This window comes from Choristoneura fumiferana, chromosome 18 (assembly GCF_025370935.1).
Source record: "Choristoneura fumiferana chromosome 18, NRCan_CFum_1, whole genome shotgun sequence".
Lineage (NCBI taxonomy): Eukaryota > Metazoa > Arthropoda > Insecta > Lepidoptera > Tortricidae > Choristoneura > Choristoneura fumiferana.
In genome coordinates this window covers 21,222,106-21,249,791 of record NC_133489.1, presented here as the reverse complement: position 1 = coordinate 21,249,791, position 27,686 = coordinate 21,222,106, and the positions used below count along the sequence as shown (strand labels likewise).

Genomic DNA, 27,686 nt, shown 5'->3' with positions numbered 1-27,686 from the left:
TCAAACAAATTGTCAAATCTCCGGTTAAGTAAATTTCTATAAATAGAAATTGTACAAGTACTTAAGATGGGAACAATGTTTTGAATTTTCCATTTTGACCAGTCGGAAACCTCCCCGCGTGCTCGGGAGTTGCTACTCCCTTCTATCCTAGGCTGTGAACGCATGAATTACTCAGAAACGAAATGAATAAACAATTCACAAAACAAAATTAGTTTAATTGATATCATGCTACAAAAAGCCATTAGGTTGGGAATGAAATTTACACGGCAACACGCGCCAAGGCAATCCGATACGGACATATATTTGGCCTAAGGGGGAACGATGTCCCTATACAACTCGCCTTTATTAGGCGGGGTCACCCACATTGTTAGTTTTGGACTTAGGTATTCGGTACGCGTGAAAAATGGTCTATGAGAGACTGCTGATATTTTGCCGAAATAGGGTCTGAAACATAGAAAACAATGGACAGTAGAATTAAAAGCGAATTGAAGTGATAAAGTAAAATTTATTTACTCTAACTTTTCTCAAAATTCGCACTTTAAAGTTGAATATTTTGCAAAAAAAAAACACAATCGAAAAATCGTTTTAGTAACCCCTAAATGGTTTTAAAAGACCTATCCAACGATACCCCACACTACAAGGTTGGATGAGAAAAAAAATCATCCCCACTACGTCTATGGGAGAGGGTTTTTTTTTATTTTTTTATTGTGCCACTTTGTCGGCATAGTTTACATATATATTCGTGCAAAATTACAGCTTTCTAGCATTGATAGTCCCTGAGCTAAGCCGCGGACGGTCAGACAGACAGACAGACAAGGCGAAACTATGTAGGGGTTCCGTTTTTGCCATTTTGGCTACGGAACCCTAAAAAGGAGCAGTAAAAAGTTTAAAGACGCAAGGAGTTTGCTATATACAGCCTACAGGGTATGTATGTACCGAATGACAGCAAGATAAAAATATTAATGGACAATAATGGTCATTTGATATTATGCAATTTGAATTTTCTCAGAAACTGTACTTTACAGGATTGTTATAAAATAAACCAAACGTAAGCTCAATTTGTAAATTACAATCACAAAAAAATAATTCATATATAATTTCACCAAAAATTATGTCATCAAATGACCATTCTGTATATCGTTCATTACTCTTTTTAAACTTTATTTATTTTGACACAATTGATGAAACACTATTGCGGTACTGGAATTGCGAACATCGACTCATTAAAGTTTTCTAATAGACTCTAGTTCGTAATAACTTATTTACCGCCCATAAGGCTGCGTTTCCACAAGAGCTGCGCTGTGCGAGGATAGGTAAATTAAGCGTTTCTACTGGTTCATGACAAACACATTCCTCGCACACATTCCGTTTCTGGTTCCGATAAACTAAATTGAAAACATCAGGAGGCCTACCACGCTCTCTTAATACGATTCAGTTTAGGCTCTAAACTGAACTGCATCGCTATTTCGTACCACGACGTTACTTTTGCGATTCAGTTCAAGCACGGTTCAGCGACAGCGATACAGACATTTTCATTCACTCACTTCAAGCGGTTTTCGTACCATGATGCTTAACTTGAGTGGGAATTGATTCGCTTCAGTGTCAAATTTAGCGATTCAGTATAAGTGTAAATTCTTTTGGAATTTGAAGTGTTTTACTTGGAATATTTTTAAATTTCAAGAACTTTTAAACTTTTATTCAAGTTTTATAACTTTTCGGTACTCACGACATTTTGCTTCTTAACTCCTCATTGATAAAACTATTTTTTCAGTGAGAAAAGAGACTCGTGGATTAGTGACAGCGTAAACATTTTATTTGTAATCAACACAACGGTTGCTAAGAACACGGAATGACATAGAGTTATGGTTTTCCAAAATAAAGAGGTTTTAGTATACAATATTTGGTTTGCATATAGCGGCATCCCTTTCGTGACTTAGCGTTTCAGTTTCGGACCAGAGACAATATCAGTCTTTCATTCACTTGTAAACCATTGAGACCAAAGATTGAGACTCAGCTCTGAGAAATAAACGTCGTGGTACCAATTTTGACGATTCAGTTTAGGTGCCTAAATTGAACTGCTCTGCGTTTGGATCGTTTATGAAAAGATCATGGTAGGCCCCCTGGTGCCGTTTTCGGTTCCGATAAAACCACATCCGTTACATTCCCGGTGGAAACACAGCCTGAGACACAATGTACAATTACAGTCTATTTAAGGCTCGACTACTAGAGTGGACAAAATTGGACACCGAAATCTTTTTAAGCGACTGTACGTGCTCAGGAACGGATGCTCGAAGTCTCGTCTCGATTGTCACCCGTGCTCGTTACTACGTTCCGACGACTCCAACAATTTCACTTTACGTTGTGGCAGAGAGTGTCACGCCTTTTAATTATAGACTGCCATGTAATGTTCTACAAATTGGGCATTGTCATAAGTGACCGTGACCCGCAATGTTTAGGGAGCGGAGTCCGATACTAACCTACATAGAATTACAAATTTTAACGTCAAATAAGTGGTTGCTTGCTTATAAAAATAAAGAACAGGTTCTGGTTAAAAAAAATAGCCAGGTTTTCCACTAATAGGGATGATGACACCACCAATCAACTGATGTACTTTTTATGAGCTGTCAAAACACGTATCTGCCATAGATTTTGTATGGCCATCATAGGTAGTTATAACATCATCTCTTTCTCAATTCAATCGACTGTTTCTATTGTTCTAAAAGTCTCCGCTACGTGTCCATGGAACACCACCTTATGACCCGCATATTAAGCGTATTGGGTGTAAATAAATAGGTATCTGTTAGATCTGTCCGTACCGCAACCAAAATCTTTCTTGCTAATAATCCTGCTTTCGATCTTGGCGCTGCAGAGGCCATATTGAATACGCGCGCGCTGACTCGCTCGCATTCACTATCTATGGGTGTCAAATTATAAACTTACCATACAAGTGCGAATACTAGTGCTACAATTCCACGTAATTGTCACTTATTTGTATAAGAAAAAATATTTTACTAGAGTTCACCCGCAGCTTCGCACGCGTAAACTATTCGAACTGGTACAATTGAAATTCCGGGATTTTATAAAATTTCCCTAGGAATTCCCAAAATCTATATCGTGGTCTTCGTCGAGGTTGTGTAAAGAACAACTGTCCAAAATTTCAAGACTCTAAACCCAGCGGCTTAAATTTCAAAATGTTATCCCTATCCCGTGGGAATATCGAGATAAAAAGTAGCCTATGAGTTATTCCAGACGTGCAGCTACCTACATACCAAATTTTATGACTCTAAACCCAGCGGTTGTTATTTCGAGATTTTATCTGCATCCCGTGGGAATATCGGGATAAAAAGTAGCCTATGTGTTATTCCAGATGTCCAGCTATCTACATACCGAATTTCATCCAAATCCGTCCTGCCGTTTTAGCGTGAAGGAGTAACAAACATACACACACACACACGCACGCACGCACGCACTCACGCACGCACGCACGCACGCACGCACGCACGCACGCACACACACACACACACACACACACACACACACACACACACACACACACACACACACACACACACACACACACACACAAACTTTCGCATTTATAATATTAGTAGGATCGGTACAGGGGCCAGGGTCTAATATCTCTATGTGAAACAGTGGCGACCACAACAGTGTACTGACCTTTAATCTGAAGGTTGATGGAGTAAGTCTGAGCCGTGCCGACGCCGTTGCTGACCTCGCAAGTGTAGGAGCCCTGGTCGTCGTACCCCACGCGGCGGATCACCAGCGTCTTGCCGTAGTTGTCCTGCGTCAGCCGGTGCGAGGAGAGGATGGTGGAGCCGTTCTTCTTCCAGACGACTTGTGGCAGCGGCCTAAGGGGAAAACATCCGTCAGATGACTTAGGACGAAGATGCAGATAACTCTTCCCACTGTCGGGGAATTGACCAGGCATTAGTAGTTATCGAATATTTTCTCGTGCCAGAAACATACAATAGACTTCTATTAGATAGATTCCTTGCCCATAAAAGCTATGAGGGGTGGCTGAAGTTTTAAAGTCTAAAAAGAACTTTAAAAAATATTTAGGACGACTATTTTAAGATGATTCTCCTAATTCCCCCTATCCTCCCCCTCCCTCCCCCATACCCTGCTTTACATTTATTACTTTTGAATTGGACAAAAGTTAACCTTCTTTTACTTCATAAGGATCTACTTACGTTCCACCGTAGATGCAGTAGAGTTCGACCTTCCGTCCTCGGAGCGCGACCTCGTTCCTCCTCGTAGTATATTGTCGGACAGGCTCGTGCTTGTTAAGCGTCGGCGATATCCCCGTCTGCTGCACGTCCAAATAGACCTTATTACCGAGTTTGTACTCGTTCCTGAACAGCGACTTAGCAGCGCAAGTGTATGCGAAATCCGAGCTGGCGTCGAAGCGAGTCACATTTGAAAACCAGAGGTTACCCTCCGGGTCGAGAGTCATGCGCGAGTTGTTGATGGTTTTCAGCTGGCCCTGGTCGCCTTGTAACATCCAGTATACGTTCGGTTTGGGCCAACCGTCCGGAGGATGACAGGCGAGTTTGAATGGTAACCCTTCCTGGGCTTGGACTGTTTTCTGGGAGCCATCGGTTTCCTTGAAGGAGTTGAGCTCGGCTTTCCTGACGAAGACCGAGTTGGATGTGGCGGTGCCCCATTCGTTGTACGCGAAGCACTGGTACTGGCCGAGGTCTTCGTCTTTGGGGTTGGTGACGACCAGCGAGCCGCGCCCCGGTTGCTGCGAGATTCGGTTGTCATAGCTCGTGTATTCGAACGGCTTGCCGTTTTTTATCCATCGGTATCTGTTGCGGACAAAGAAGTAAGATTAGACAAATTTATTTGCGAGACTGTTGGCCCAGCACACAAGCTGCACAACATAAAAATTATCTCTTAAGCTAACGTATACTGTTTGGAAAGGGATATTGTGAGTGTTGATCATCGGAAGCTGTAACACAACCGTTTGTTACGGACGTACGACCCAGTCACGACTACACACGACTAGCGGTGCGATGAGCCTTTCCTCTGTTCATTCCGACTCGAGTGCTGTCAATTAACAGAGAAAATGCTTGCAAGAGAATGAATCTCTTACGCACACAAATACGGATTCAGTTGGGTTATGTGCACTGGCCCAATAACTATTTTTTTCCAAAATACATACATACTTTCCTGAAATGTAGGTACAAGTCTGTTACACCGGGCGTTTATACGTATGTGTACAAACAAATACGGCTTTTTTCTAAAAATGTGTTCATTGGGAAATGCTCTTTTTGAGATAGTACACCTTCCAAGAAAGTGATTGCAAAGAAGTGAGTCCTTTAGTGAGAGTGCACATTTGAAGACAAAGACTTTTTTTGTTTTGAGTCTAACAACTGGTAGCATGGTGTACGGTTGTGTCACTCTGAAGATGAGCTCTGGTTGAGTTCGAAACGCGTCAGTGTAGTGTGGTGGTGGTGGGTGATAGATGGGTTTGTGTGATTTGTGTGTGATGGGTTTGTGTGAGGAGGTGGAGGAACTGCATGAACACGCATATTTTGCATAAGCTTAGCTATCGTAAGGTCGCGGGTGAGCAAGGAAATTCTTTTGGTTCATTTATTTAGTTTACTCAAAACAAATGCTGATGACAATATTATTCTTAGAAAAATTAAAACAACCAGCTTGTATTACATTACATTATGTCAGCTATAGTTAATTGTAAAGAAATGCAAAAAAACGACGTAACAAACCATGTTTCTCTTTGATCTTAACAAAGCAAGAAAAAACCCCAAAAATCGTGATTAACTGTACAGTTAACATTAACCACGTTTACATTTTTAATAAAGACGGTTTTACGAACATTTGGCACTAAAAAGAGATTACGTCATGAAGCTCTGGGCGCGATTTATTAGTCCTTATTGACCTACAAATATCCAGCGCGAGTGGGTATGAGGTATGGGTCAGGCTATAAATAAAAGAAGGGAGATCTGCGTTATGAACGCGTAGTATTCGTACTTTATTAAGCGTTGACGTGTTCCTTAGTCACTGCATCATATTCGTATCCCGTAATAATTATATTACGCATCCAGCATCATCCAGGATGACGCGCCGCGGAACGCAAGCTCCATCGCACTTTTTTTTTTTTCACCGATGTAAATTTTGCGATCATTGCCAATCCAATTAGTTTTCCATCTACGGAGCTTAAAGTGATGGCGACTGTACCACATTTAATTTAGAAATGTAAGTTATGTAATAGTTGTATTTTGTGTTTTTTTGTGTTTCTTGTATATATAAATATAATTGAATTTTACAGCGCATTGGTTTCATAACTGTATTGCTGTGTTTTTAGGGTTCCGTAGCCAAAATGTCAAAAACGGAACCCTTATAGTTTCGCCATGTCTGTCTGTCCGTCCGTCCGCGGCTTTGCTCAGAGACTATCAATGCTAGAAAGCTGTCATTTTGCACGAATATAATTTTTTTAGGGTAGTGGGGGTGATTTTTTTTTTCCTCATCCAACCTTGTAGTTTGGGGTATCGTTGGTAGGTATAGGTCTTTTAAAATCATTAAAAGGTTGCTAAAACGATTTTTCGATTCAGTGATATGTTTGCAAAATATTCAACTTTAAAGTGCAAATTTTCATTAAAATCGAGCGTCGTCGTCCCCGTCCCGCCCCCCTTCAAAAATCTAAACCGGTGGGTGAAAAAATTAAAAAATATTCAGGATGGTAGTAAGTATATCAAACTTACCAGGAAAACTATAACGGTTAAGTTTTATTGAGAATTATAAGTAGTTTAAGAGTAAATAGCAGCCTAATGTATAAAATATACCTAAACTTAATATTCCGTACAAAATACGAAATCCTTAGAAAAATATTACTTATTTTTTTCGTAATGGCTACGGAACCCTATTTTGGGCGTGTCCGACACGCTCTTGACCGGTTTTTTGTTATGAAATAAATTATTTATTAAGAAATACTAGTGAGTCAAGTTGTTCCTTGAAAAATTGGTCAAAGTATTAGCTCAGACCACGCGCAGACAATAACAGAACTAAACAATGACGAATCAAAACTTAGTTAACTTAGAAGAGGAAATCTTAAGCCGACAGGCTAAATAACGTAATATATATATTGCTAAGGACATCAATGAAGCCTAATTATAGTAATGGTATCATCATCTTCAGACTGGACATAGTCTTCTCCGAAGTCTTGGGCTTTGGTTTGTGTATGTGGCCCAATTCGGATTGGGACCATCACTCACGTAGGAAAAGAAGAAGACTCACATACACCATGGAATTGCTTCGCAGGTGTGTGCAGGTTCCTCGCAGTGCTTCCCTTCACCGAAAAACTCATGGTAAAATTACAATTTCATCTGCTGGAGAGGTAATTTTATGTGTCAATCCGGGCTACATCCACTACCCTTTACGTGAAACCTATGTATGTATGCCACAGGTCAAAACAAATAACTGTAAATTGGTACTGAATTAGTATCATTTATTTATTTATTTATTGCCATAATCTGTGACTTCCTTACTTTAATATTAATTATACGTAATTAATAAAATTAATTGTGTGGTCAACTCAACAGTTCAACACTCTTCCTTCCTCTTAAACTAGACTATTGAATTGACCTGAGCGACCGAACTTTACTCAAAGTTTTTTTGTTAAATCGTGTTTTTTGGAGAACATACTTATTTAAATGAGCTTTAAAAGTAAAACAAACTAAATAAAGTATGTCAGTTCTAGTTCATGGTGGTATCAAATAGCCAATTACAGTAAAACTTGCTCGCTCGCTGACATTTTCCAAATAAATTATAAGACAATGAATCACAAGTGATAAAAGCTATTGTTTATATTAATAAATCTGTTGTAAATAGTTGTTGCGAACGTATCATTATGCGGACGGGACATGCCAATCGCTAATGACATCACTCGGACCTCCAGAGATGACTGCATGCGGTGACACACCAACTCAAATCACATCATCAGCAAAATTTAATATATTTTTTGAGTAATGAATATTTTTTTTTTTTTTTTTATTCGACTGGATGGCAAACGAGCAAGTGGGTCTCCACGTGGGGGGGTGGGGGAATATAATTATCATATGTACATATACCTAGCACGTCAGAAGCTTTAGCGACTTCACTGCAGCAAAGGACATGAAATCATGAAGTGGATTTTACAGAAACTGAGGCCATCCATATCGTCCAAGGCACTTGGTATCATCAACGCATTCACCATTTCTTTCTATCAAACGGTAGAAAAATGTTGAATATGTATGCACATATTCAGCAGCAGCTTTTAAACAATAGAGCCTCTGGTAATGTTGAGTGAGTACCCACTTCAATTAAAACACTCTCAATCGCTAATGTCACCTCACTCCTAAGTGGTTGTGGCTGGTTGTAGGCTAGAGTTGTGGTAGTTTGTTGCTGTATCTTTTATAACAAGATCCTTCAAATAAAGATGTATTGGACTTTAATGAAGAGCCTTTAATAAACTATTCAGTTCATAGAAAATTGTCATCTCGGGCATATGTAAGACGAGTTTAAGAGCGTAAGGGATAATGCGGAACTTCTTATGCGATTAAAGAAACGATAATAAAATATATCGAAAATACAAACTGAAACATAGATGCACAGAAAAACCAGAAAAATAGACCAGCGCTGGGAATCGAACCCAGGTCCTCGGCATTCCGTGCCACGGGCTATACCGCCACACCACCACTGGACCAAAAAAACAATCTTAATTGATAATGAAATATCTTGGGAAAGAGCAAATTTCTCGCGGGTCGCATCGCATACCAAGTTGGTGGCAACAAAAATGCACGCACAGGTAACGGGACAGTAACGACTCTATCATAGACATAAAGCCTCCCCTTTTACACTAAGATGGTCAGAAAACAAATATAAAGTTATACATCCGCGATAAAACCTAACAAAACAACTTAGATACATGAGCATTTCTAGTTTTTTTTTTAATGTCGCCAGTGACGCAATTATCGTCATGGTATCTGAGACTGTTAGCTAAAAGCACTTAGCTTAACATTAGCAGCCGTCATACGAGCCAGGATGTGCTGACGTGACATTTAATACGACGGTAATGTAACGGAGATTAGGCGTAGTGCGGATAGGGACATGTGATGCTTTCATGCTTTACTTTGGCAGTAAATGGACCAAGCTACAGCCAACTTAATTCACTAATACGCACGACCGGAAGTTTCTTTTAAATTTGTACACTGCTGATAATGGTTGCGGTCGTCGATTGAGGATTAAGAATAACGAACTTTAATGACGACTTTCTTTCAACTCTTAAGTCGAGTTTAGGCTTGCAAGAAAAATCGTGCAAGTTGCATTACATTGCGGCGCTCGATTGACCACTACAAACTCGTTGGCTTTTACGGCCTCGCAATGAAATGCAACTTGTACGAGTTTTCTTGTAAGTCTAAACTAGGCTTTAGGGACTGTTTCACCATCCATTGATTAATTTTATTTGACGGATAAATGTGATGCCGTCTCCGTCTATTACCAAAAATATTAAAAAAACAATTCGAACAAAACAAACAGAGACGGCACCACATTTATCCGTCAAATAAATTTAAATTTAATCAATGGATGCTGAAACAGGGGGTTAGTGTGGTGGTTGCCTTTTTGCGTAATGAGCCACTCTTGAACATTGGCAATAATCATCTCACTATGACAACTTTTTATGAATGCTCATCAATTCAAATCTTGAATCATAAATGTAACGTTTGCTTCTAACGCGTGACTCACACAACGAATTCAGGCATTTAGATTGCTCTTCAGCTTTTGGAGAACGCTAATTTTCAAAAGTTCAAATGAAACTGTGTATCACAAACATAACGAACCAGACAATTTTGATTTAAAATTGTTTGTGTCAATCTATTGCGCCTGTGGTTTGTTTGCGGTTGTCAATTTTGATAAATATATGGGTATTGTACAGAATGATTCGTTTGGTTTCTATTGTTTAATTTATGATTAAAATATATCTTTAGCCCTTAACTACCTACTAAAATAATATTTTAAACGCATTTAAAAGGGATATTCCCCGTTGCGGTTTTTTGTTATTATTTTTAAGACCAATAGCAGTACACATAAGCGGTTAAAAGACTATTTATTAATATTATCGTAGTAGGCAATAGACACGCTAAGAGACTATGTAAAGGTATAAATAAAAATTTTAAAACAACAAATTTAACCGACTCCAAAATAACTAAAATGTGTTTGTGTGTGCACAATCAAATGTTCAAATGCTCATCTTCCACAAAATACTTATTGCTTTTCACGATACAAGATACTTGATACTTGCATTACGAAGAGAATAAATTGCTTAGCAACTATATTAAAATAATCGATATAAAACCCGTGAAATACTTGTTGATAAGTCATTGATTCCAGGTCATTACTCCAAGTCATACATATGTCTAAATCAAGTGCACGAATTACTATATACTACAAAGTATACCCAAACTAGTAGATATTTGCATGTAGGTTTGCCTACAATATTTGAAGATTTCCCTCTATTTTCCCGGGAAACATCCAATCGATCCTGATTTTAAAATCTTCATAGAAATAAGTGCGGCAGAAAGAAGATACTTGCAGTCTCATTTTCGTCATTAGTATACCCGTGCAAAGCCGGGGCAAGCAGCTTGTAGAATATAAACTCCCAACTTTTTATTCTCATAAACTTCCAAAGTTTTAACTCGAGTACATTTAGTGACTGTTCATAACTATTATACGCAACGCACGAACCATTTTCTAAAGTGTACCCGCAGCCTCCTAAGTCAAACAACGCTTTAATTTTTTTACTAACTCTTAAGTAAGAAGGACACATTGTCGTGTTTAATAGTTGGTATTATGTCATAGTTATTTTTACGTCCATGATATCAATGCCATTGACCTTTTACGATCTGCGGCTGCGACGGTCCAGTCGCACTCGCACGCAACTTGGTCCATGCTCTCGCATGACCCACATAGAACTATTACTTGTCCATACCATCTTAGAATTACCCCACTGATTGAAAAGAAAACACCAGAGGTTTTTTTTTTAAGTTTCGTTGGCTGGCGCTGTCATTGAATGTTTAAATTTGACTTGAATTTATCTTAAACATTTTACTTATTACAGTTCTGTTTTCAATGAATTCTAAAGAATTTTGATAATGTTGTTTTACTACATGCTCGGATTGTAGATGTTGAAATGTTGAAAATATAAAAAAAATAAAATAGTTGAGAGTTTCTAATTATGTACAGTCGAGGGCATAATATCTATACATACAGCCATAGCGTCAAATTATATGTATGCATCGACCATATGGTTAGTGGCATAAAGGTGAATAGATGTTTTTGACGTTTAAGTAACGTGACATATATTTATGACCTTGACTGTACCTACCAAGAAGTTTATTTTATACCCGGCTTGTATTTTACGTAAAAACGTAGGGAAAAAAACACGCCGTGTCGGATACGCCCAAAATAGGGTTCCGTTTCCGTAACCATTACGAAAAAATTAAGTAATATTTTTCGAAGGATTTCGCATTGTACACGGAATCTTCCAAGTTTAGGTATATTTTATACCTTAGGCTGCTATTTACTAATAATTCTCAAGCAAACTTAGCCGTTATAGTTTTCCTTGTAAGTTTGATATACTTACTACCATCCTGAATTTTTTCAAATTTTTCCACCCACCGGTTTAGATTTTAGAGGCGGGGGGACGCCCGATTTTAATGAAAATTTGCACTTAGTTGAGTACTTCGCAAACAAATGACTGAATCGAACAATCGTCTTAGCAAACAAATACCTTAAAATACTTATAGCTTAAAATACCTATCCAACGATACCCCACACTATAGGGTTGGATGAGAAAAAAAAATCACCCCCACTTTATGTCTATGGGACGTACCCCAAAAAAATTTTTTTTTGAATTTTTTATTGTACCATTTTGTCGGCATAGTTTACATATATTATTATATCCGTGCAAAATTACAGCTTTCTAGCACTGATAGTCCCCGAGCAAAGCCGCGGACGGAAGGACAGACAGACAGACAGACATGGCGAAACTATAAGGGTTCCGTTTTTTGCCATTTTGGCTCCGGAACCCTAAAAATGGAATTGTCAATTTGGAACATTTTACACATATTATCCCGGAAAAAGTAGTTGTTTACGAAACCCAAACTTTAAATAACCGTGTGGCGTATAAGTAAGTAATGCAGATAGTCACCATAAATGGAATAAATGTCTATTGTAATGGTATAAGTTGCTATACCTGTATAACCTTGTAAACGTGCATTCTATGTCGTCTTTGAACTTAATGGCAGAGTGGGAGCATAGCATGTTGAAATTAAGTAATTCTGAATTATAGTTTCACAATAGTCACGCTTTCACGTAAGTACTCTTGTCTTAGGCGCTATCGTGTAAAATATATACGCTTTTGTCATAAAAAAAAACTCACCAGATGCAAGTTGCACTCGTGCACCGAGGGTTCCGTATACATTTTTAGGTACTTATCCATGAATATTCAATGCTAGCAGAGCCCCTATTCTTAGCAAAATTTACGCAGTGTGGACAGCGTTAGATGATTAGGTACCTACTGCCAGAAGCCAAAAAAAAAATAGATTTTCAGACTATTTTCATTGGTTGTGCTAAGAGCTACCTTCATATCAAAGGCTGGTTGTTTTGATTGTATTAATATTTCTCAACTCCTGATGACCAATTAAAAATCATGATTTTTTTTTAATTGGCTTATCTACCTGTGTATACTGGGGTGTATGGGCAGAGAATCGGAAACAATATTTTCATTCAAACGGTAGACATTTCTCTCAATGAGTTGTGAAATCCCCGTCCAGACATACGGGCATCTAACGAGATAACTGCGTAAGTGCGGTGTCGGATTACCCGCTGACTGCACTGCAGCCTTTCTTGTAATGTTAGACCTGAGACCTAGTTTCACCGATGCATTAGCTAATATTTTAGCTTGATATGTTATAGTAGGTACGTACTTATACGTTTCTTTAGAGGAATATCAATTAAAGGAATAGCAGAAATTATGGCCCTGAACAGCGCCAGGCCCCTCTTCCCCACTGGGCACCCTGCGCACGTGCCCAAGGCCCAGCGATGGGCCCCCTAGCCCCTACTCCATTAACAAACGATAACCGATAGCTACTCAATTCTCGCCTGAAAATCAGGCTTACCGAATGCATGCAGTATGTTGCGCCCAGGGCCTCTAATAGGTGAAAGACGGCCTTGAACAGCGCCGAATGAAAGTTTTTCAAACCGGGACATAAACCCCCTGTGATATAATAACTATAACATCATAGGTGTTTATTCCATTTCTCCAGCGGTTGAATTCCTACGGGATTCCCGGAAGTTTAATTTGACTGCTAGACCGACCGATAGGGTTCACGGATAAACGCTAGTGAAAGAATAAATTTATGTCGAATCTTCTTTACTGCAAATATACGATTACAAATTAAGTAAAATACGCATTTAAATAATTGATCATCTCAATAATCCTTATAAATTTTGCTGTTTGATTTCATACCTCTTTATTCAAGTTTTAATGAAATCACGAAACAATAATTTATGATTATGAATAGGGTCTAACGATAATTATGATGTCAGTTAAGACTACGTATTGTTATAAGTATCAACTTAACAATTTACGGTAATTTCAAATATTCTTTATTTATCCCTCATGAGGATGTAATAATTTGACTGAATTAAAAGTTACGATCTTCTCTCTTAACTCTTTGCAAAAATAATGTTTGTAGCCCTTAGCTTCAAAGGTATATGGTTCAATTTAGCAAGCTTTCCACGAGCATCTTTCAGTACAGTAATTGTACGTGCCATAAAGTACTCCGCATCTCCAACTCAACCATAATTTATGTGCACATTGTTTAAATAATTGTGTCAACGAACTCTTGTTAGAAAAAAATTACGCCCAGCCAGACAAACTGTGCCACACTGATTCCGGCAGCAAATATATAAAAGAATTGTTAAGTAACTAGAACTCTTACGGAAATAAGTTTATTTGTTACGAATGAAACGAGTTTTGGTACCTCTTGCAGTATTATAAAAATATTCTCGCAGTTTCGGCACGTGAATAAAGCTCCCGTTGTTGTCCGCCAAAATTCCGATGTAGTGCTCGAAGTACTCTTATACTGTGTCTCAAGGGTAATGGATGCATAATAAATATTTAAACAATTTCAAACGATTGTTATACATACATAATAAATTTATGGGCTATGAATACAAAGTATTTATGACGGGCGAATATGAATTGGATGAATTTATTTAGAATATTTAGATTGCATCAATACACAATGCAGGCTGGAGTAAGAATAGTTTCAAGGATGGCAGACAGTAGTCAACAAGCGTAAAAAAAATAATGAATTGATAATATTGGCATAAAGGTGCGTTATATTTACTTACACTCATTGACAAATGTTAGTTATGTCAACCATTAGCTATTAATAGTATACACGGTGATTTTTAATCGGTGATCAGGAATAACAAAAAGCGATAAAGACAAATCGGGAAAGGAAAATCCCTGGTTTCATTCACTGAGGCTGGTGAGGTGCTGAGGTTTTCTATGAAATAGCTGATTTTTTTACCCCAATTTTCGTATTGGTCCCATGGGAAAAGTTGTTCAGTATGACCGTCCTTATTGCTTTTTGTTATTCCTGATCACCGATTTAAAATCATCGTGTATTGGCTGTAGCAAATAGAATGTTATGTTATGAGTTTGGGAGTGCAGTGGCCTATGGCAACCAGTCCTCTCAAGGGAAGTTATTAAAACAATAATATTAAAATTAAAATAAATATTTAAACCTCAGTAAAAAGTAAAAAATAATGTGTAGGTTTTCATACTTAACCAACACCTTTGCCATAGCACATTTTCAGTTTTGCTATGAACTTTTTTACTTCCACTGTCTACATTCACATAATAAATAAATATTAAGAAAAGTCTCTAAGAGGTGGATGAAATTGAACTCTCAAAATTTTACCCAAATAAATTCATAGACAATGTTGGATCCAAGCTCAAGCCCTCTCCCCAAAGCCATAAATTCTTCTGTGACAAATTCTAAAACCTGTCCTCAGCAGGATCCAGCCCCTCCCAAATGACACTAAATTTGCCACAGCTAATGCTAATGGGTGGTTAAATAAAAGCTTTTTTTAATGTTTGTTCAGACTTTGAACACTCCAGGTGATCATGTCAGTCTCATGAGTGTTCAATCAGTTCCCTACACAAGAGACAGATCAAAGATGTGGTTAATTCAAATAGTTTTGCCAGATGTCAGCTCTGAGAAACAACAATTGACCTCTTCTTTTCAAGTCTGAGTAACAACAAATAGGATAAGTCTTCTACCTTCTGGAAAATCTCACACAGTGGTGAAGGTTTAACTGTCATCAAAATAAAAGCTTGTAAAACCAAATAACTTACTTAGGTGCAGGTTCTCCTTCGGCCTCACACTCGATGATGAATGGTTTGTCAGCTTCCCCGGGCTGCGCCACTTGGAACAGCAGCTCTTCCACTGTAGGCTGCTTCACGATCCTCGGGGGCGATGTCTCTGGTGAGGAAAAGTAAATATGACCATAAAGTTGATTTCATGGTGCTCATATGTTTATATCTTAAGCCAAAGTTCTCAATAAGAAAGAAAGTAAAATTCTACTGTCTCATTGTAAATGAATAAATTATTACCTTTCGAATATCTTAAGAATAATTTAACAAAATAACATGTAAAAATGATATAAGGAGTATGTGTAAATTTTCTATAATTTTATTTAGTGAGAAAGTTTTTTTAGGTATGCAATTACAGAAGAGCTCTGACACTTACTGATTAACCCTGATGATCTGTTTGTTAAGGATCAGTACCAAAGTTAAGGCTGCTTTTTGTTTTTTTTATTTATTTAAATCAGCAGAATTTGTACTTATTAAAACAAAAGAGTCCACCAAATTTCAAAAGTACACATTTGATCTGGTATAATGGGTAATTAATAAAATCAGTCCAAGTCTTGTTTCCCTGGAATGTGACCAGATTCCTGGAATGCAACCAGATTAAAGAGATTAGGAAAAATATTGAGATCATGTGAATTTTTATAATATAGGTGTGAATATGATCTTAAGTAAGCCTTTGTCAGGTGATGCAATATTAATTTATAGATTCATTAGATATGCACTTGTACACAGAGAGAGACTCTGTCTCTGGCCAAGGCAGAGTTTAATGTGGTTCACTGTGGCTTCCCATGAGGCTGACATTAGTCACATTTATGTGGAGCCTCGTTAAAATATTAGATTTAAAAAAAACCAGACTTACTAGTTACTACAGGCTAAACTTTATTTTAAAATCTTTTATTTAACTTGCAATGTATATTGTATGTACCTATGTATGTATGTGCGGGTCAAATCTTGCAAGTTGATTCTGACCCACTTCTAGTTCTAGTAGTCTTGAAATTTGGCATACTTATGTAAATTGTGTGACTATACAATAATCTGGTAGTGACATCCTGGTAGTTCAGCCAGGATCGTCTCCGCATGACAGAACTTTTCCACAGAAAAACTATCCAATTCTGGTAAGTATAAAAACTATCATGTCTAGGAGTACCGAGATCTTGCACCAATTTTGCAAGATTAATTTTGCACTGCGCGAATAATGCGCGATCTCGCAAGATTTTCAAGATTGCACAGTGATACATTTTTACAGTACATCCAGCAGACGATGATGATGGTAATATGCCTCTATCCACAATAGCCGCAAAAACACATCTCTCTCTTAATGAAAAATTCAAAGTCAAAGTCAAAGTGTAAGTAATTTATTTGCAAACATAGGTGTAACTGATTACAGTGGTGGTAACAAATATATGGTAAGTATCAAAATGCTATGTTTTGCTTGCAAGCAAGTGATTTAGAAAGCCCGCCCTCAAGAACACCCTTTCACATGTAACTGGTCCATTATGTCATAAAAAAATTTACAAGAAATCAATCTGTTTCTGTCAATGCCTATCATCAGTGGTGCCAACAAGCATAGTACCACTCTCTACACTTACCCAGTAGCAAAAAAGGCACAACACATCCGAAGCCAGTTGGCAGACAACACTAGCTAATTATGTTGTGTTTTCTTAGTTTTTTTTTTCAGAAAAATCCATTGTTTTTTTAATATAAATGATTGAGCATTTTTGTATAATGTATGTAAGAAGGTATATTATAATAATTCGGGTTAGTATCATTTTGTCTAAAAAACAGCTGGTCTAAGTGGCAACTGGTCTAAAAAGCAGCTGGTCTAAGTAGTAAGTGGTCTAAGAAGCAACTGGTCTAAGTAGCAGGTGGTGTAAAAAGCATCTGGTCCTAACCTGTTTTTGTCGAAAACTTGAAAAAACATAGGTAGGTAGGTTAGGTTAGAGTTATGCGTCAAGGCGCGAAGCACCTCAGCCACGCGGAATAGGAGCTCCGCGAAGTGAAGCTCCATCGACTTTGAGTCTAAGAATTTTACGCCACTTGCTACTTAGACCAGTTGCTTCTTAGACTACTTGCTAATTAGACCAATGGCTAATTTGCTACATTGACCAGCTGCTTTTAGACGAAATTGTAATTATTTGTAGATATATGCGGGATCTCGCCAAATACCAAGATCTTGCAGGATTAGACCTCTTAAATCTTGCAAATACTGAGATTGAGGATTCTGATGCAAGATTGCACTCGCTAATCATGTCCTTCTCACAGTCTCAAACTATCACCACACCAAACTTTATCATGATTGAATACTTAAAGCAAGAAAGTGGAATAAACATACTCACTTTTATATATTTAAAATTTGGTAAAGATTTGAAGTGTATAGAACTATGACTGCTAGTGTATATGGTTGCTAAGCCATTAATACTTAGCAATTGTTTAACAGCAAGGCCAAAACAATATAATTTTGTTTCCCATATAAGTCACTATATGAACTATACTAATAATTATAAATGCAAAAGTGTGTGTTTGTATGTTTGTCTGTCTTTCACATCGAAACGGAACAACAGATCAATGTGATTTTTGGCATAGAGATAGTTTATGGGTGAAAGAGTGATATAGGCTACTTTTATTCTGGAAAAATGCAGTTCCCGAGGGAACAGCGCATGATAACCAAATCCCACGCAGGCAAGGCCGCGGGCAAAAGCTAGTCATATCATACAGGTACAATGGAACACGGCATCATAACAGACCATTTCAATTTCGTTGAGAGATCCTTTAGTCTACTTTAACACACTTTTTTATATTCCACAGAAAGTTAAAAAGTAAACAAACTTACATTCATAAAACAAGCTCTGGGTTATATTTTTAACTTAAGGGTCAACATTATCAATGAAATTAGGCTCACAGGTCAACCTTCCAATAGAGGTTATCAAATACAGCTTCTAAAATTAAGCCTAAGTGAAAAAACTTGAGTTGTTTACATGTTACAGCCTTTCCCCTTTATAGCTATTGAGTTTTTGGTTTTCTGCAGGCATCTGAATTGTCAGTCTAACTATAAAGGCTGGGCTAAGAGTTGAATGGACTAAATTGCAAAACAATTGTGTTGATAACAATACGAAAGGGTACGTGCAAATATGTAAATACTTACGGAGCGCCGAAGTGTGCAACGCGACCGCCGCCAGACATATCAGCTTTAGCAAAGTGCCCATGGTGCAGTCGGCTATCTCGTTTATCTAACAAGAAACCAAACAAACTGTTAAGCACAACACATTTCCCCGGCACACATGTTCACCACACTCGATGACCTAATCCGAAAGAAGCTTGCCCGTAATGACAACACCCACTAAAAATAGTAACAAGTAAATCACTAAATTGCCGCCCTGTTATGACACAAGAAGCTCTTCAACAACATAATAGGCAATCACCGGGCCTTTAACTATTCCAATAGCACTGGTTCACGAAAAACTAAATAATTTCTTTCTTTTACACGAGACGGTAAATCGATAATTGCATTCCTGTAACGATGACACCAACTCGAGCATAAACTTATTACGTATTAAGATACTACATAAATATTACCTAAATTCTTACTCTATAATAATATCATCGCGGTAAAACTAACTGAAATAAAATAACAGATTTATAGGCGGGGCCTTTGAGATTTTAGCTGTCGTTCGTTCATAAACGGTTCAATGACTGACTGGTAATGCATAGACAATGATAGATAACTAGTGTTGCATGAGGCCATGACAAATACCGCGTCCTTCTCTAACCTCAAATATCTCGGCTTTTGTATTTCACTCTCGCAAAAGAATAGACAACTGTTTGGAGAACGTTGTTGATGTTGATGCGTTCCAAATTTCCAATAACAAAAGTTCTGACTCGAGTTCAAATTAGTTTTTATACGTAAAAAATAAAGAAAATAAATATCATAATTGTTTCGTGAAATACAGATAAACTTATTTACAAGCTTTGCTTGTACCTGGACAAAAATGTGGCACCTCCAAGATTTTTGTTAAAATGTTGGTCACACTTGCAAAAAAGCCGCGACATTTAAATTTACGCGAACTCTAAAGCACGGGCCGCTAGCGCTAGGGAAATCTTGTTTGATTTTATGAGTTAAATTAATAAAAAGGTTACATAGTTGATAAAGTTTAAAACTGTTGAAAATAAAGGCCAGTGAAAAATAAAATACTCTGTTCTGTTTTGACATTTTATTTCGCCGTGAAAATTTTGTTAGGTTTAAGAAGTATAGAAATATTTTTCAAATTAAATCCCGTTAATTCACATATGAAATTTTAATTAAGATTTTACAACCAGGTCCTGTATGAATATTAACTGTAATTTCGATACAGATTACAGTTAAACTCTCTAAATGAAGCTTTTGCTTTGAGATCTAGCTCCGTGACCTTCCATTTTCACTATGTGTAAGTATGTAATTCATCTTTCATCTTTAGCATTGAATTTGAGTTTTATCTGGACCCGCTGAATATCTTCTTTTTTTTTCAGATAGTCGAGATTTTTCGTTAAACAAATGCCATAGTTACCATGAATCCACAACCCAAAAAGATTCTACGCACACAAGTTCTACTTGCAAATCCGATGTCAACATAGTCTTATTTAGTGATTACCAAAGCCAAGATAGCGGTCGAGACTTTTCCAAAACTGGGTTTTTACCATCTTCGGAGAACAGTGGTTGCGGAGAGTACTATAAGAGATACGAACACGATGCTACCCCGGTCAAAGATGACACCGACACAGTCTCCCGCGATAACACATCCAGCGAATCTGATGGAAAAGGAGACCGGATTGCGCTCACCGAGTCACATCTTGTTAATCTGGAGAACAACATAGTTAGTAACATTTCCCAAGAAACTACCTCTTCGTCATGTACGCTAGATTCCAGTGTCAAATTCTTCAAAACAACAGTAGAGGAGATTTTTGAAAAATTTTATACAAATATGCATGACTTCGAACTCTACAAACAGAGATATCGAGAAATATTGAACAAAAACCGCGAGGAGTCGGTAGAAGAAATGGAAGATTTCATTAAAGATATGATTCATCATATTATGTCTTCTGAATCTTCAGTTTTCAATGAAAGTCGTTTGTGCCAAGTCACGGATAAAGGTACCAGTGCAAGTCCGATGGGAACTCCCAAAAACAGTTCCCTTTTGCGTGATTTGCATTCCGTTGTCGAATCGTTCAAAAATGATAACTACTTAACCGACTCCACTGCGGATGAAAAAGTCTGCTCGAGTAAACAGGAAACTAAAAATAAAGTCAACAATGAGGACATAAGAATTTTCCTTGTATCCGGCAATCCATTTGTCGAAATTAAAATGAATAATCGGAAACTTTTATCAGAAATCAACATTGATTCGCGTGCAGAATATAAATCGAGCATTCAAGCAGCGTCCGCTGAAGATATAAAGAGAATAGCAGAGAAGAAGTTACAGCTAGAAATGTACGAGCGCCAACAATCTGAACTGAATACTAGCCTGTCTGATAGAGAAATACCAGTCAAAATATCATTCGCCAAAAAAAATATCCACTTAGACCAAGACTTCGATCACGAGTCAGACCAAAACGAAAAATCTTTTATGTCCAAAATCTGCAGTTACCTGTGCAAGAGACTGCGCAGAACCTCAATCGTATGAATGTAAATTTTTTTGAAATAATGAAATACACCATAACCATTCATTATTTTATTATTTATTAAGGACTAGAGACACTTTTAAAATAAAAAGTTATCATGATTCACTATTATCATCGTAATTATCTAGGTAATACCACTTGATTTTGGTTATGTGCTTGCAGAGTAGAATAGCGAATTCCTTTTTCATATGTAAAAATTCTCTGATTGTCGCCAGGTCGAGCATGACAAAAGCTTCCCCGTCGATTTCTTCCTCTCTCATCTTGTCTGCTAGAACCTTGCAGTCATCCGTATTGCTGAGGTACGCATACACGTCATCCACAGACCAGTCAAGGGGATTGGGAGACAATTTAAGCCTCCCTTTTATCCAGGATGCCCCTGTGTTCTTTTCAAACAATTTATTGTCAGATGGCAGAGGATCGTAAGTTGTAAATTTCAATTTCTTTAGCTCTGGTTCTTCAGAATCTGACACATCCGAAATGTTCTTGGCATCTCTTGAGTTTGAACTGGTATCATTGCTATCATTTTCTGAGTAGCTGTCATGATTTTGTTTTTTGTTTGCACACGTGTTGCTGTAAATTGTCTCCATGTCCTTCTTGTTCCAGTGAGATTCTTTCATTTGCTGGGCGAAGTTTGGAAGTTTCGCGCCACGAGTTTTCATTTCTAGTTTGGGGTAGTTGTTTTTGGGTTCCCTTTTCCTTCTCTGACCTCTCTTGTACTCTAAGCTGTCGGGAGAGTTGGGCCGAGTGCCGGACTCTGATGGCGGCGTGGATCCGGCGCTGTGCTCGCTTTGAGCGGACTCTCCGTCCTTGTTGCTTTCGGTTTCTTGAGATGGCTGTTGCTCTTTCTCTTTCTTCTCTGGGACTGCCTTTTTCTTCTTTTTCCTTCCGTTAAGGCTTCCTTTTGGCCTACCTCGTCGCTCTGTGTTATTATCTAGAAAAAATAATAATAATTAGATAAGAATTTTATCATTAAAATAAAATCAGTTTCATCCTAAAACATTTAACACTTACGGAAAGTAGATTTGTCGACTTGCTGACAATTCTGAGGACACACGTTGAAGTATTCTACCGGGCCGAAGAGGCAAGGACACGCCTGCATTTTGACGCACACGTCACGACAAAACGATGCCACCTGGACGGTAGTCGTCGCTATCGGCACATATGCATGATACGTACTGGATTTGAGCCTGCAAGTAATAAAATAACATTAGTAGGTAATTTGTAATAACATTAGTGAAGGTGAGCAAATTAATAGGCTAGAATGTAGCCGCTACATTAAAAATATACAATTAGTCCTTATTATATCTACCTAATTGTTTATAGTTCATTAATTAGTAATTTAAGCCAACATGGCTGCCAAAGTAGAGATTTCAATGTAAATTGCAAACTTACTTGGCTCTCAACATTTCAAGCCTCATTCCTTCTTCCGGCGGTCCCTCAGTCTCCCAATCTTTGAGCAATTTGGCTGGCTTATATGACGCTGATATCATTTTGTTCAAAACCTCTTTCAGTACCAACGACAATGGCCCTGGACCAACATGTTTTGGAAGCTGTGACAACTTGTTTCTACTGATTGTGGGACCTGCATAGCATTTGTAGTTGAAGTAAATTCTCTCGCACCACTCTTCTATAGATTTCTTTGGTTCTTCTTTAGGTGGTTTGACATCATCCTCATTTTTAGGAGGTTCCCTCATAGCGTTTATATCAGGTATGTGCAGTTCATAGTTATTGCTGTCACACCAGCCTACAGGAAACAGCAAATCGCTGTTCTGCGCATACCAAAATTTTTCTTGGATAGGAATCAGCTCGACGCAAACCAGGTGTTCGACTATAGCGCCGATAGTCGCTACATGGATTTCTTCATGCTTTTTTGGGTTAACAGCCTCCAACTTCATATTAATTTCCATTCCTTGTAACGGTTCTTTGTCGCCAAAGCAGTACTTGGGGGCTGGTACCGACGATGTCATGGCGAGGTATTCGTCCCAATCAAAGGCACCCTCTTTCCAAATTTTGGGAGCTTTAAAAGCAAAGTTCTTTGTTTTAGCCCATCCTATTGGGAAAATGTATGGATGCTTAGAGTCGCAGAGCCAAGCCGCTTTCGAGTCCTCATAATCATCAGCATTGTCATCTAAGACAACTAAGAAGTGCAGATTGTTGAAGACTTTTAGAACAGTAGCCGGGCGGATTGTCTTCATGTCGTGAGGGTCTAATGCTTCCAATTTCATTCCGATAACAAAGTTATGAGGTTCAAAATTCGGATTAGGCTGAAAAATAATTATTTTTTATTTTAGTAAAATGAAGATAGGTACTTATAGTAATTTGATATTCTTTGGTCTTATAATAATGTCCTCATTACATACCTGGAACAGATCAGCCGGTGTTGGCTCTTTGATAGACTCTTCAGCACTTTGCCTAAGCTGGGTACTTAGTTTGTTCTTACATAGGAACTTATTGACTTTGCCTGGATATTTGAACTGCCATGGTGATCCCTGAAAATTAACAGAATAGATTATTCTTTAATTCTAAGTATTAGTTTATGAAATGGTACTATTCTCTATGATCCCAAAATAATGAAGCTTTTAGTTTTTATGGCTATTCAGTTCATTATGCCATCCATCACATCATGCAAAAACCTTTATTACGATTTTTTCTTTGGATTTTGGAAGAAAGAAAGAAATCATTTATTCGTGACAAAGTACGAAATAACTAAAAGAATTTAAAATTTAAAAAGTTGTATTGTATGTATGTCACGAAATGGTCCCAAATCAGCAAAATTGCCGGTCTTGTGAATGGCGCTGTTCTTCTGTTTTGATTGAAATAGAATCTTGATCATAATTTTAACATAACAGAAGTTTCAGACTAGCTTTATTAGCATACGCGCGCTCGTATTCCTGCGTGGCCAATGCTAGAAAACAAAACTGCACTCGTACGCTAGTACACGCGCTTCCGAAAACGGGCTTATACGCGCAAACAAAACGTTAGTTGAAGCCGCTCTAATGCACTTCAAGTGGTGCATAGCAAAGCAAGTTTATTTCATTATACAATTTTTTTGGTACATATCACGTACATATCTCATATCTTGAGTTTTTTTGTAAATATAATTGATCAAGGTTTACTGCTTAGTTGCACAACAACCTACGAATACTACTAAAAGACATGCACTTGCGGCGTCGCATGGGTTGGCGCCCGGGGCGTATTACTGCCCCCTCACCCCCTTTCGTTCTCGTCATCATGGTCTGTCAAAGTAAAAGACGACTTTCTACATACAACACGTCATGCAAAAGCACGTTGTCTTTGTCACCCCCTTGGCGCTGGAATCAGGGCGAACCGCCCCTCCTGTTACGCCGCCACTGCATCAGTTCAACATTTAGCAGTGTCAGCTCTATTTTATTATCTATGCCAAGAAAGCAATAATAGGCTTGTTAACTTATATCTAAGCTTATGGTGGCCATTGCATCCAGAGACTTGGTTTCTGTACAAGGGAAAGTGAAAAGGGAAAGGGGATGTATCTGAGGCTTCCCATGAGGCTGACATAGTCACATTTGGAGTACTAAGGCCTTGTTAAAATACAACATTTTAAAAAAGCTTCTGGTAATAGTAGTATGCAGTTCCTTTCCTAGGTATAATGCACACATTGCACCCCTGGTAGACACCTGAAAAGTTAGAGAACTGACCTTGTTGGTGACATAGCCAAAGGTGTTCAGTCTTGGGTTGGAAAAGAATATCCAGATCTGTTCCAGCTCCTCGTCTGCTCCATCATAGCGGAGCAGCAGACGCCCACCAAAATTCTCGCAAACCTGGAAATATACATAGTTACTGCATGCTTGTATTTTATGATTAAGAGACATTAATAAAACAGAATTATTAAATTAATTGGTTTTTTAAAGAAATAAATAAAATACTAAATAATACAAGTCAATTTTAAACAGTAGTATTTTCCCCATAATTTAATTTTACAGATTAACCAAAATTTTCATGAAAAAAAAACTAAAACAATAACTTACATTTGCACTCCAGTATTTATAAGGATCAATGATATTCTGGACTTCCACTTTCATTCCAGGTTTTATTCTATCAATAGGAGACAATCCTTTGTTGTTCAAAGCCTCTAAGCACACTGACTGCCCATCTAGCAAAGCTTTCTTCATGATATCAATAATGGAATCTCCATATTTTTCATTAATTTCATCAGGTGGTTCAATAAGCTCATCATATTTTCCACACCAGCCCAAAGGATGTACTTTGGTCTTTGACATGTCGCACCAGAAGTCAGAGTCGGACCCTATAAACTTGATCCTCAGAAGGTGTCCACACACCATGGTAATTTCGGCTATCCAGTAGACATCTGGGTTGTTCTTGTGACAAACTTCAAGAAGCATGCCTTGCTTGATGCCATTGTATAAGCTTGCTTCCACCTGAAGAATTTATTTTTAATTTATTTTAAACTCCAATCATAACACAGGAAAGTTAAATCAGCTACCACTGTTACATATTCTCAGTAAATATTGCGATTAAAAACCCTGATATGGGACGGAAATCACAGACAGTGGCAGTGGCAAGCAGCTCAACAATCCCATGTTGTGATTGTATATAATATAGCTATTATAGCTACTGTTTTGGAGCAATAAAAATAAGTAAAACGGACTGTAGCTAAAATTTTAGTCAAAACCAAACCAAAGGGAACCTAATTTGTTGTATATTAAATTAAATTCAGTTGGACATTATATACTAATTGGTGTAATTTATACATGCATGTTTATTGACTGTTATAATATAAGCCATAAAATATAGGTATGACATTTTTATATGCTTTACAGTCAATGCATATTATAACTAAACCTGTCTGTTATATATAAGTGTAACATGTCAAGAGTTGATTTATTCATTTAAATACTTATTTGCATAGTTCGAACTTCCCTTAGTTGGCCCTCCCTTAGAATAGTTTTTTTTTTACTTAGTGTAAAAAATACCACATGCCAAATAAAATTCTCCACAAACTAGAAATCTATTAAATTAGTTCAAAAATATAGTATTCTTTTATACTATGATTAAAACTGATAAATTTTATAGATAAATTCGAGATGGCTTAACATTAAGTAACATTTTGATTGCGACATCTATTTTTACCTTTAATGAAGCATAAGACTACATTTTCCTCAAGACATTATAAAATTTTGTTAGTTGGATGAAAAGGAAGATTTAAAAGGATACGTATGACCTTCCCACTTATTAAGTTTTAGTAACAAACGCAAATAATTTATAAAAAAGTTAGCCTTGCCATGAACATGTAAATTTAGAAATACCACGAGCAAGTTGCGCTTGCTTGATCTTACAGCAGCATCAGTAAGTTGTGTAATTAGATCTTTAAACCAAAATCCATCGTGAATGCCGCTAAATAGTCCAAATAATCACGAATATTTTAACACACAAACTTTTAAGCAGACTTATATTTAAAACTTGAAACGAGAAAAACAATCCGTAATTTTATTACATCGGTCTAAACAGTATTATCACAACTTTACTCACATGAGAAAATAATTCTTCTGGGACTGCGATACTTTTGTTAGCTTCCAGATAATCGTTCCAATCGAATTCTTCCATAATTATAAATAATCATACATTATTAGGTCAATGAATGAAATTAATTACACAAAAAATAAAAGTACTACTGGATGGAACGGCCGAAGTTGTACGAATTAATTTCATTTCAATGAAATTTCCACACTATTCATTATCTCGCTTTTCCTACAGGATTGCTATAGTGCCATTTCACACAAAAAATTTTTTTTAAAAGTATCTAGAAGGCAAAGGAAACAAAATATGAAATCTCAAGGAAAAAATCAAATGTCGAGCGTGAAGCTGGGTGCGTTTTGACCGCTCGGTAAACGTCATTCATTCATTAGCATCCCCATCCCCGTTTAAAAGTACAACAGAAAGAAGGACAAATCACGACCTTCACGCTAAATTTAGCATCGGTATTGTCTTTAATTTTCATAGTGGGAAACAGAACGTATTTCTATAGGCTTTTCCTACGAGAGTGAGAGGGACGGGACGATGTGAACGAACTTCAATTTTCGAATTTAGTGTGAGGGTCATTCACCTTACTGATGTCCTTTATCTCTGTATAACAGTGTTTTTCACTCTGTGGGTCGCGAAGCCCCTATTAGTTGATGGGAAAACTACTTCAGTAAAAAAAACAATAATTTTAAATATAATTTATCGTACAAACATCGACACATCTATGTACTTTACAAAGACACTACGAGAGGTACGTGGCAGACTATCGTTCAAAGGTTAACTGGAAGAGATCCTTTAAGGGATAAGTTCGCCTTTGTTCATTTTATTATTATGTTATTTGTTAATTTCATGTGTTTTTATGTACATTAAGGAGTCCAATACAATTCAACACGAGAATGCGGGTCAGCAGATAAACTTTGATAGCTTTATGCACGTTACTTTCTAACAAACAAAAGTGCAACAAAAACTTTGGAATCCTCTAACTCAAGAGGTTTTCAACCGGTGTGCCGCGAATATTTTCAAGTGTGCCGCGATCGCCGCGAAGTTTATG

The 27,686-nt window shown here is 37.5% G+C and overlaps 3 protein-coding genes across 3 annotated transcripts; 1 reads left to right on the top strand and 2 right to left on the bottom strand.

The window, feature by feature from the left end:
• Nucleotides 1–1,189: 1,189 nt before the first annotated feature.
• LOC141437603 (neuroglian-like) lies at nucleotides 1,190–19,165 on the bottom strand. Its single transcript, XM_074101040.1, has 6 exons — nucleotides 19,040–19,165; nucleotides 18,609–18,693; nucleotides 15,452–15,578; nucleotides 4,212–4,829; nucleotides 3,679–3,869; nucleotides 1,190–1,200 (listed from the first exon to the last, which is right to left on the bottom strand). Exons 2-6 carry the CDS (start codon nucleotides 18,667–18,669, stop codon nucleotides 1,190–1,192), a joined length of 1,008 nt encoding a protein of 335 aa, XP_073957141.1. The 5' UTR covers nucleotides 18,670–18,693; nucleotides 19,040–19,165.
• A 431-nt stretch (nucleotides 19,166–19,596) lies between these two features.
• LOC141437953 (uncharacterized) lies at nucleotides 19,597–21,163 on the top strand. The gene is made up of 2 exons (XM_074101558.1): nucleotides 19,597–19,887; nucleotides 19,970–21,163. The coding sequence occupies exons 1-2, from the start codon at nucleotides 19,884–19,886 to the stop codon at nucleotides 21,118–21,120; spliced, it is 1,155 nt and encodes a 384-aa protein (XP_073957659.1). The 5' UTR covers nucleotides 19,597–19,883; the 3' UTR covers nucleotides 21,121–21,163.
• LOC141437952 (scm-like with four MBT domains protein 1) lies at nucleotides 21,154–26,883 on the bottom strand. The gene is made up of 7 exons (XM_074101557.1): nucleotides 26,645–26,883; nucleotides 25,123–25,533; nucleotides 24,793–24,915; nucleotides 23,479–23,607; nucleotides 22,511–23,382; nucleotides 22,130–22,305; nucleotides 21,154–22,049 (listed from the first exon to the last, which is right to left on the bottom strand). The coding sequence occupies exons 1-7, from the start codon at nucleotides 26,717–26,719 to the stop codon at nucleotides 21,214–21,216; spliced, it is 2,622 nt and encodes an 873-aa protein (XP_073957658.1). The 5' UTR covers nucleotides 26,720–26,883; the 3' UTR covers nucleotides 21,154–21,213.
• Nucleotides 26,884–27,686: the final 803 nt, after the last annotated feature.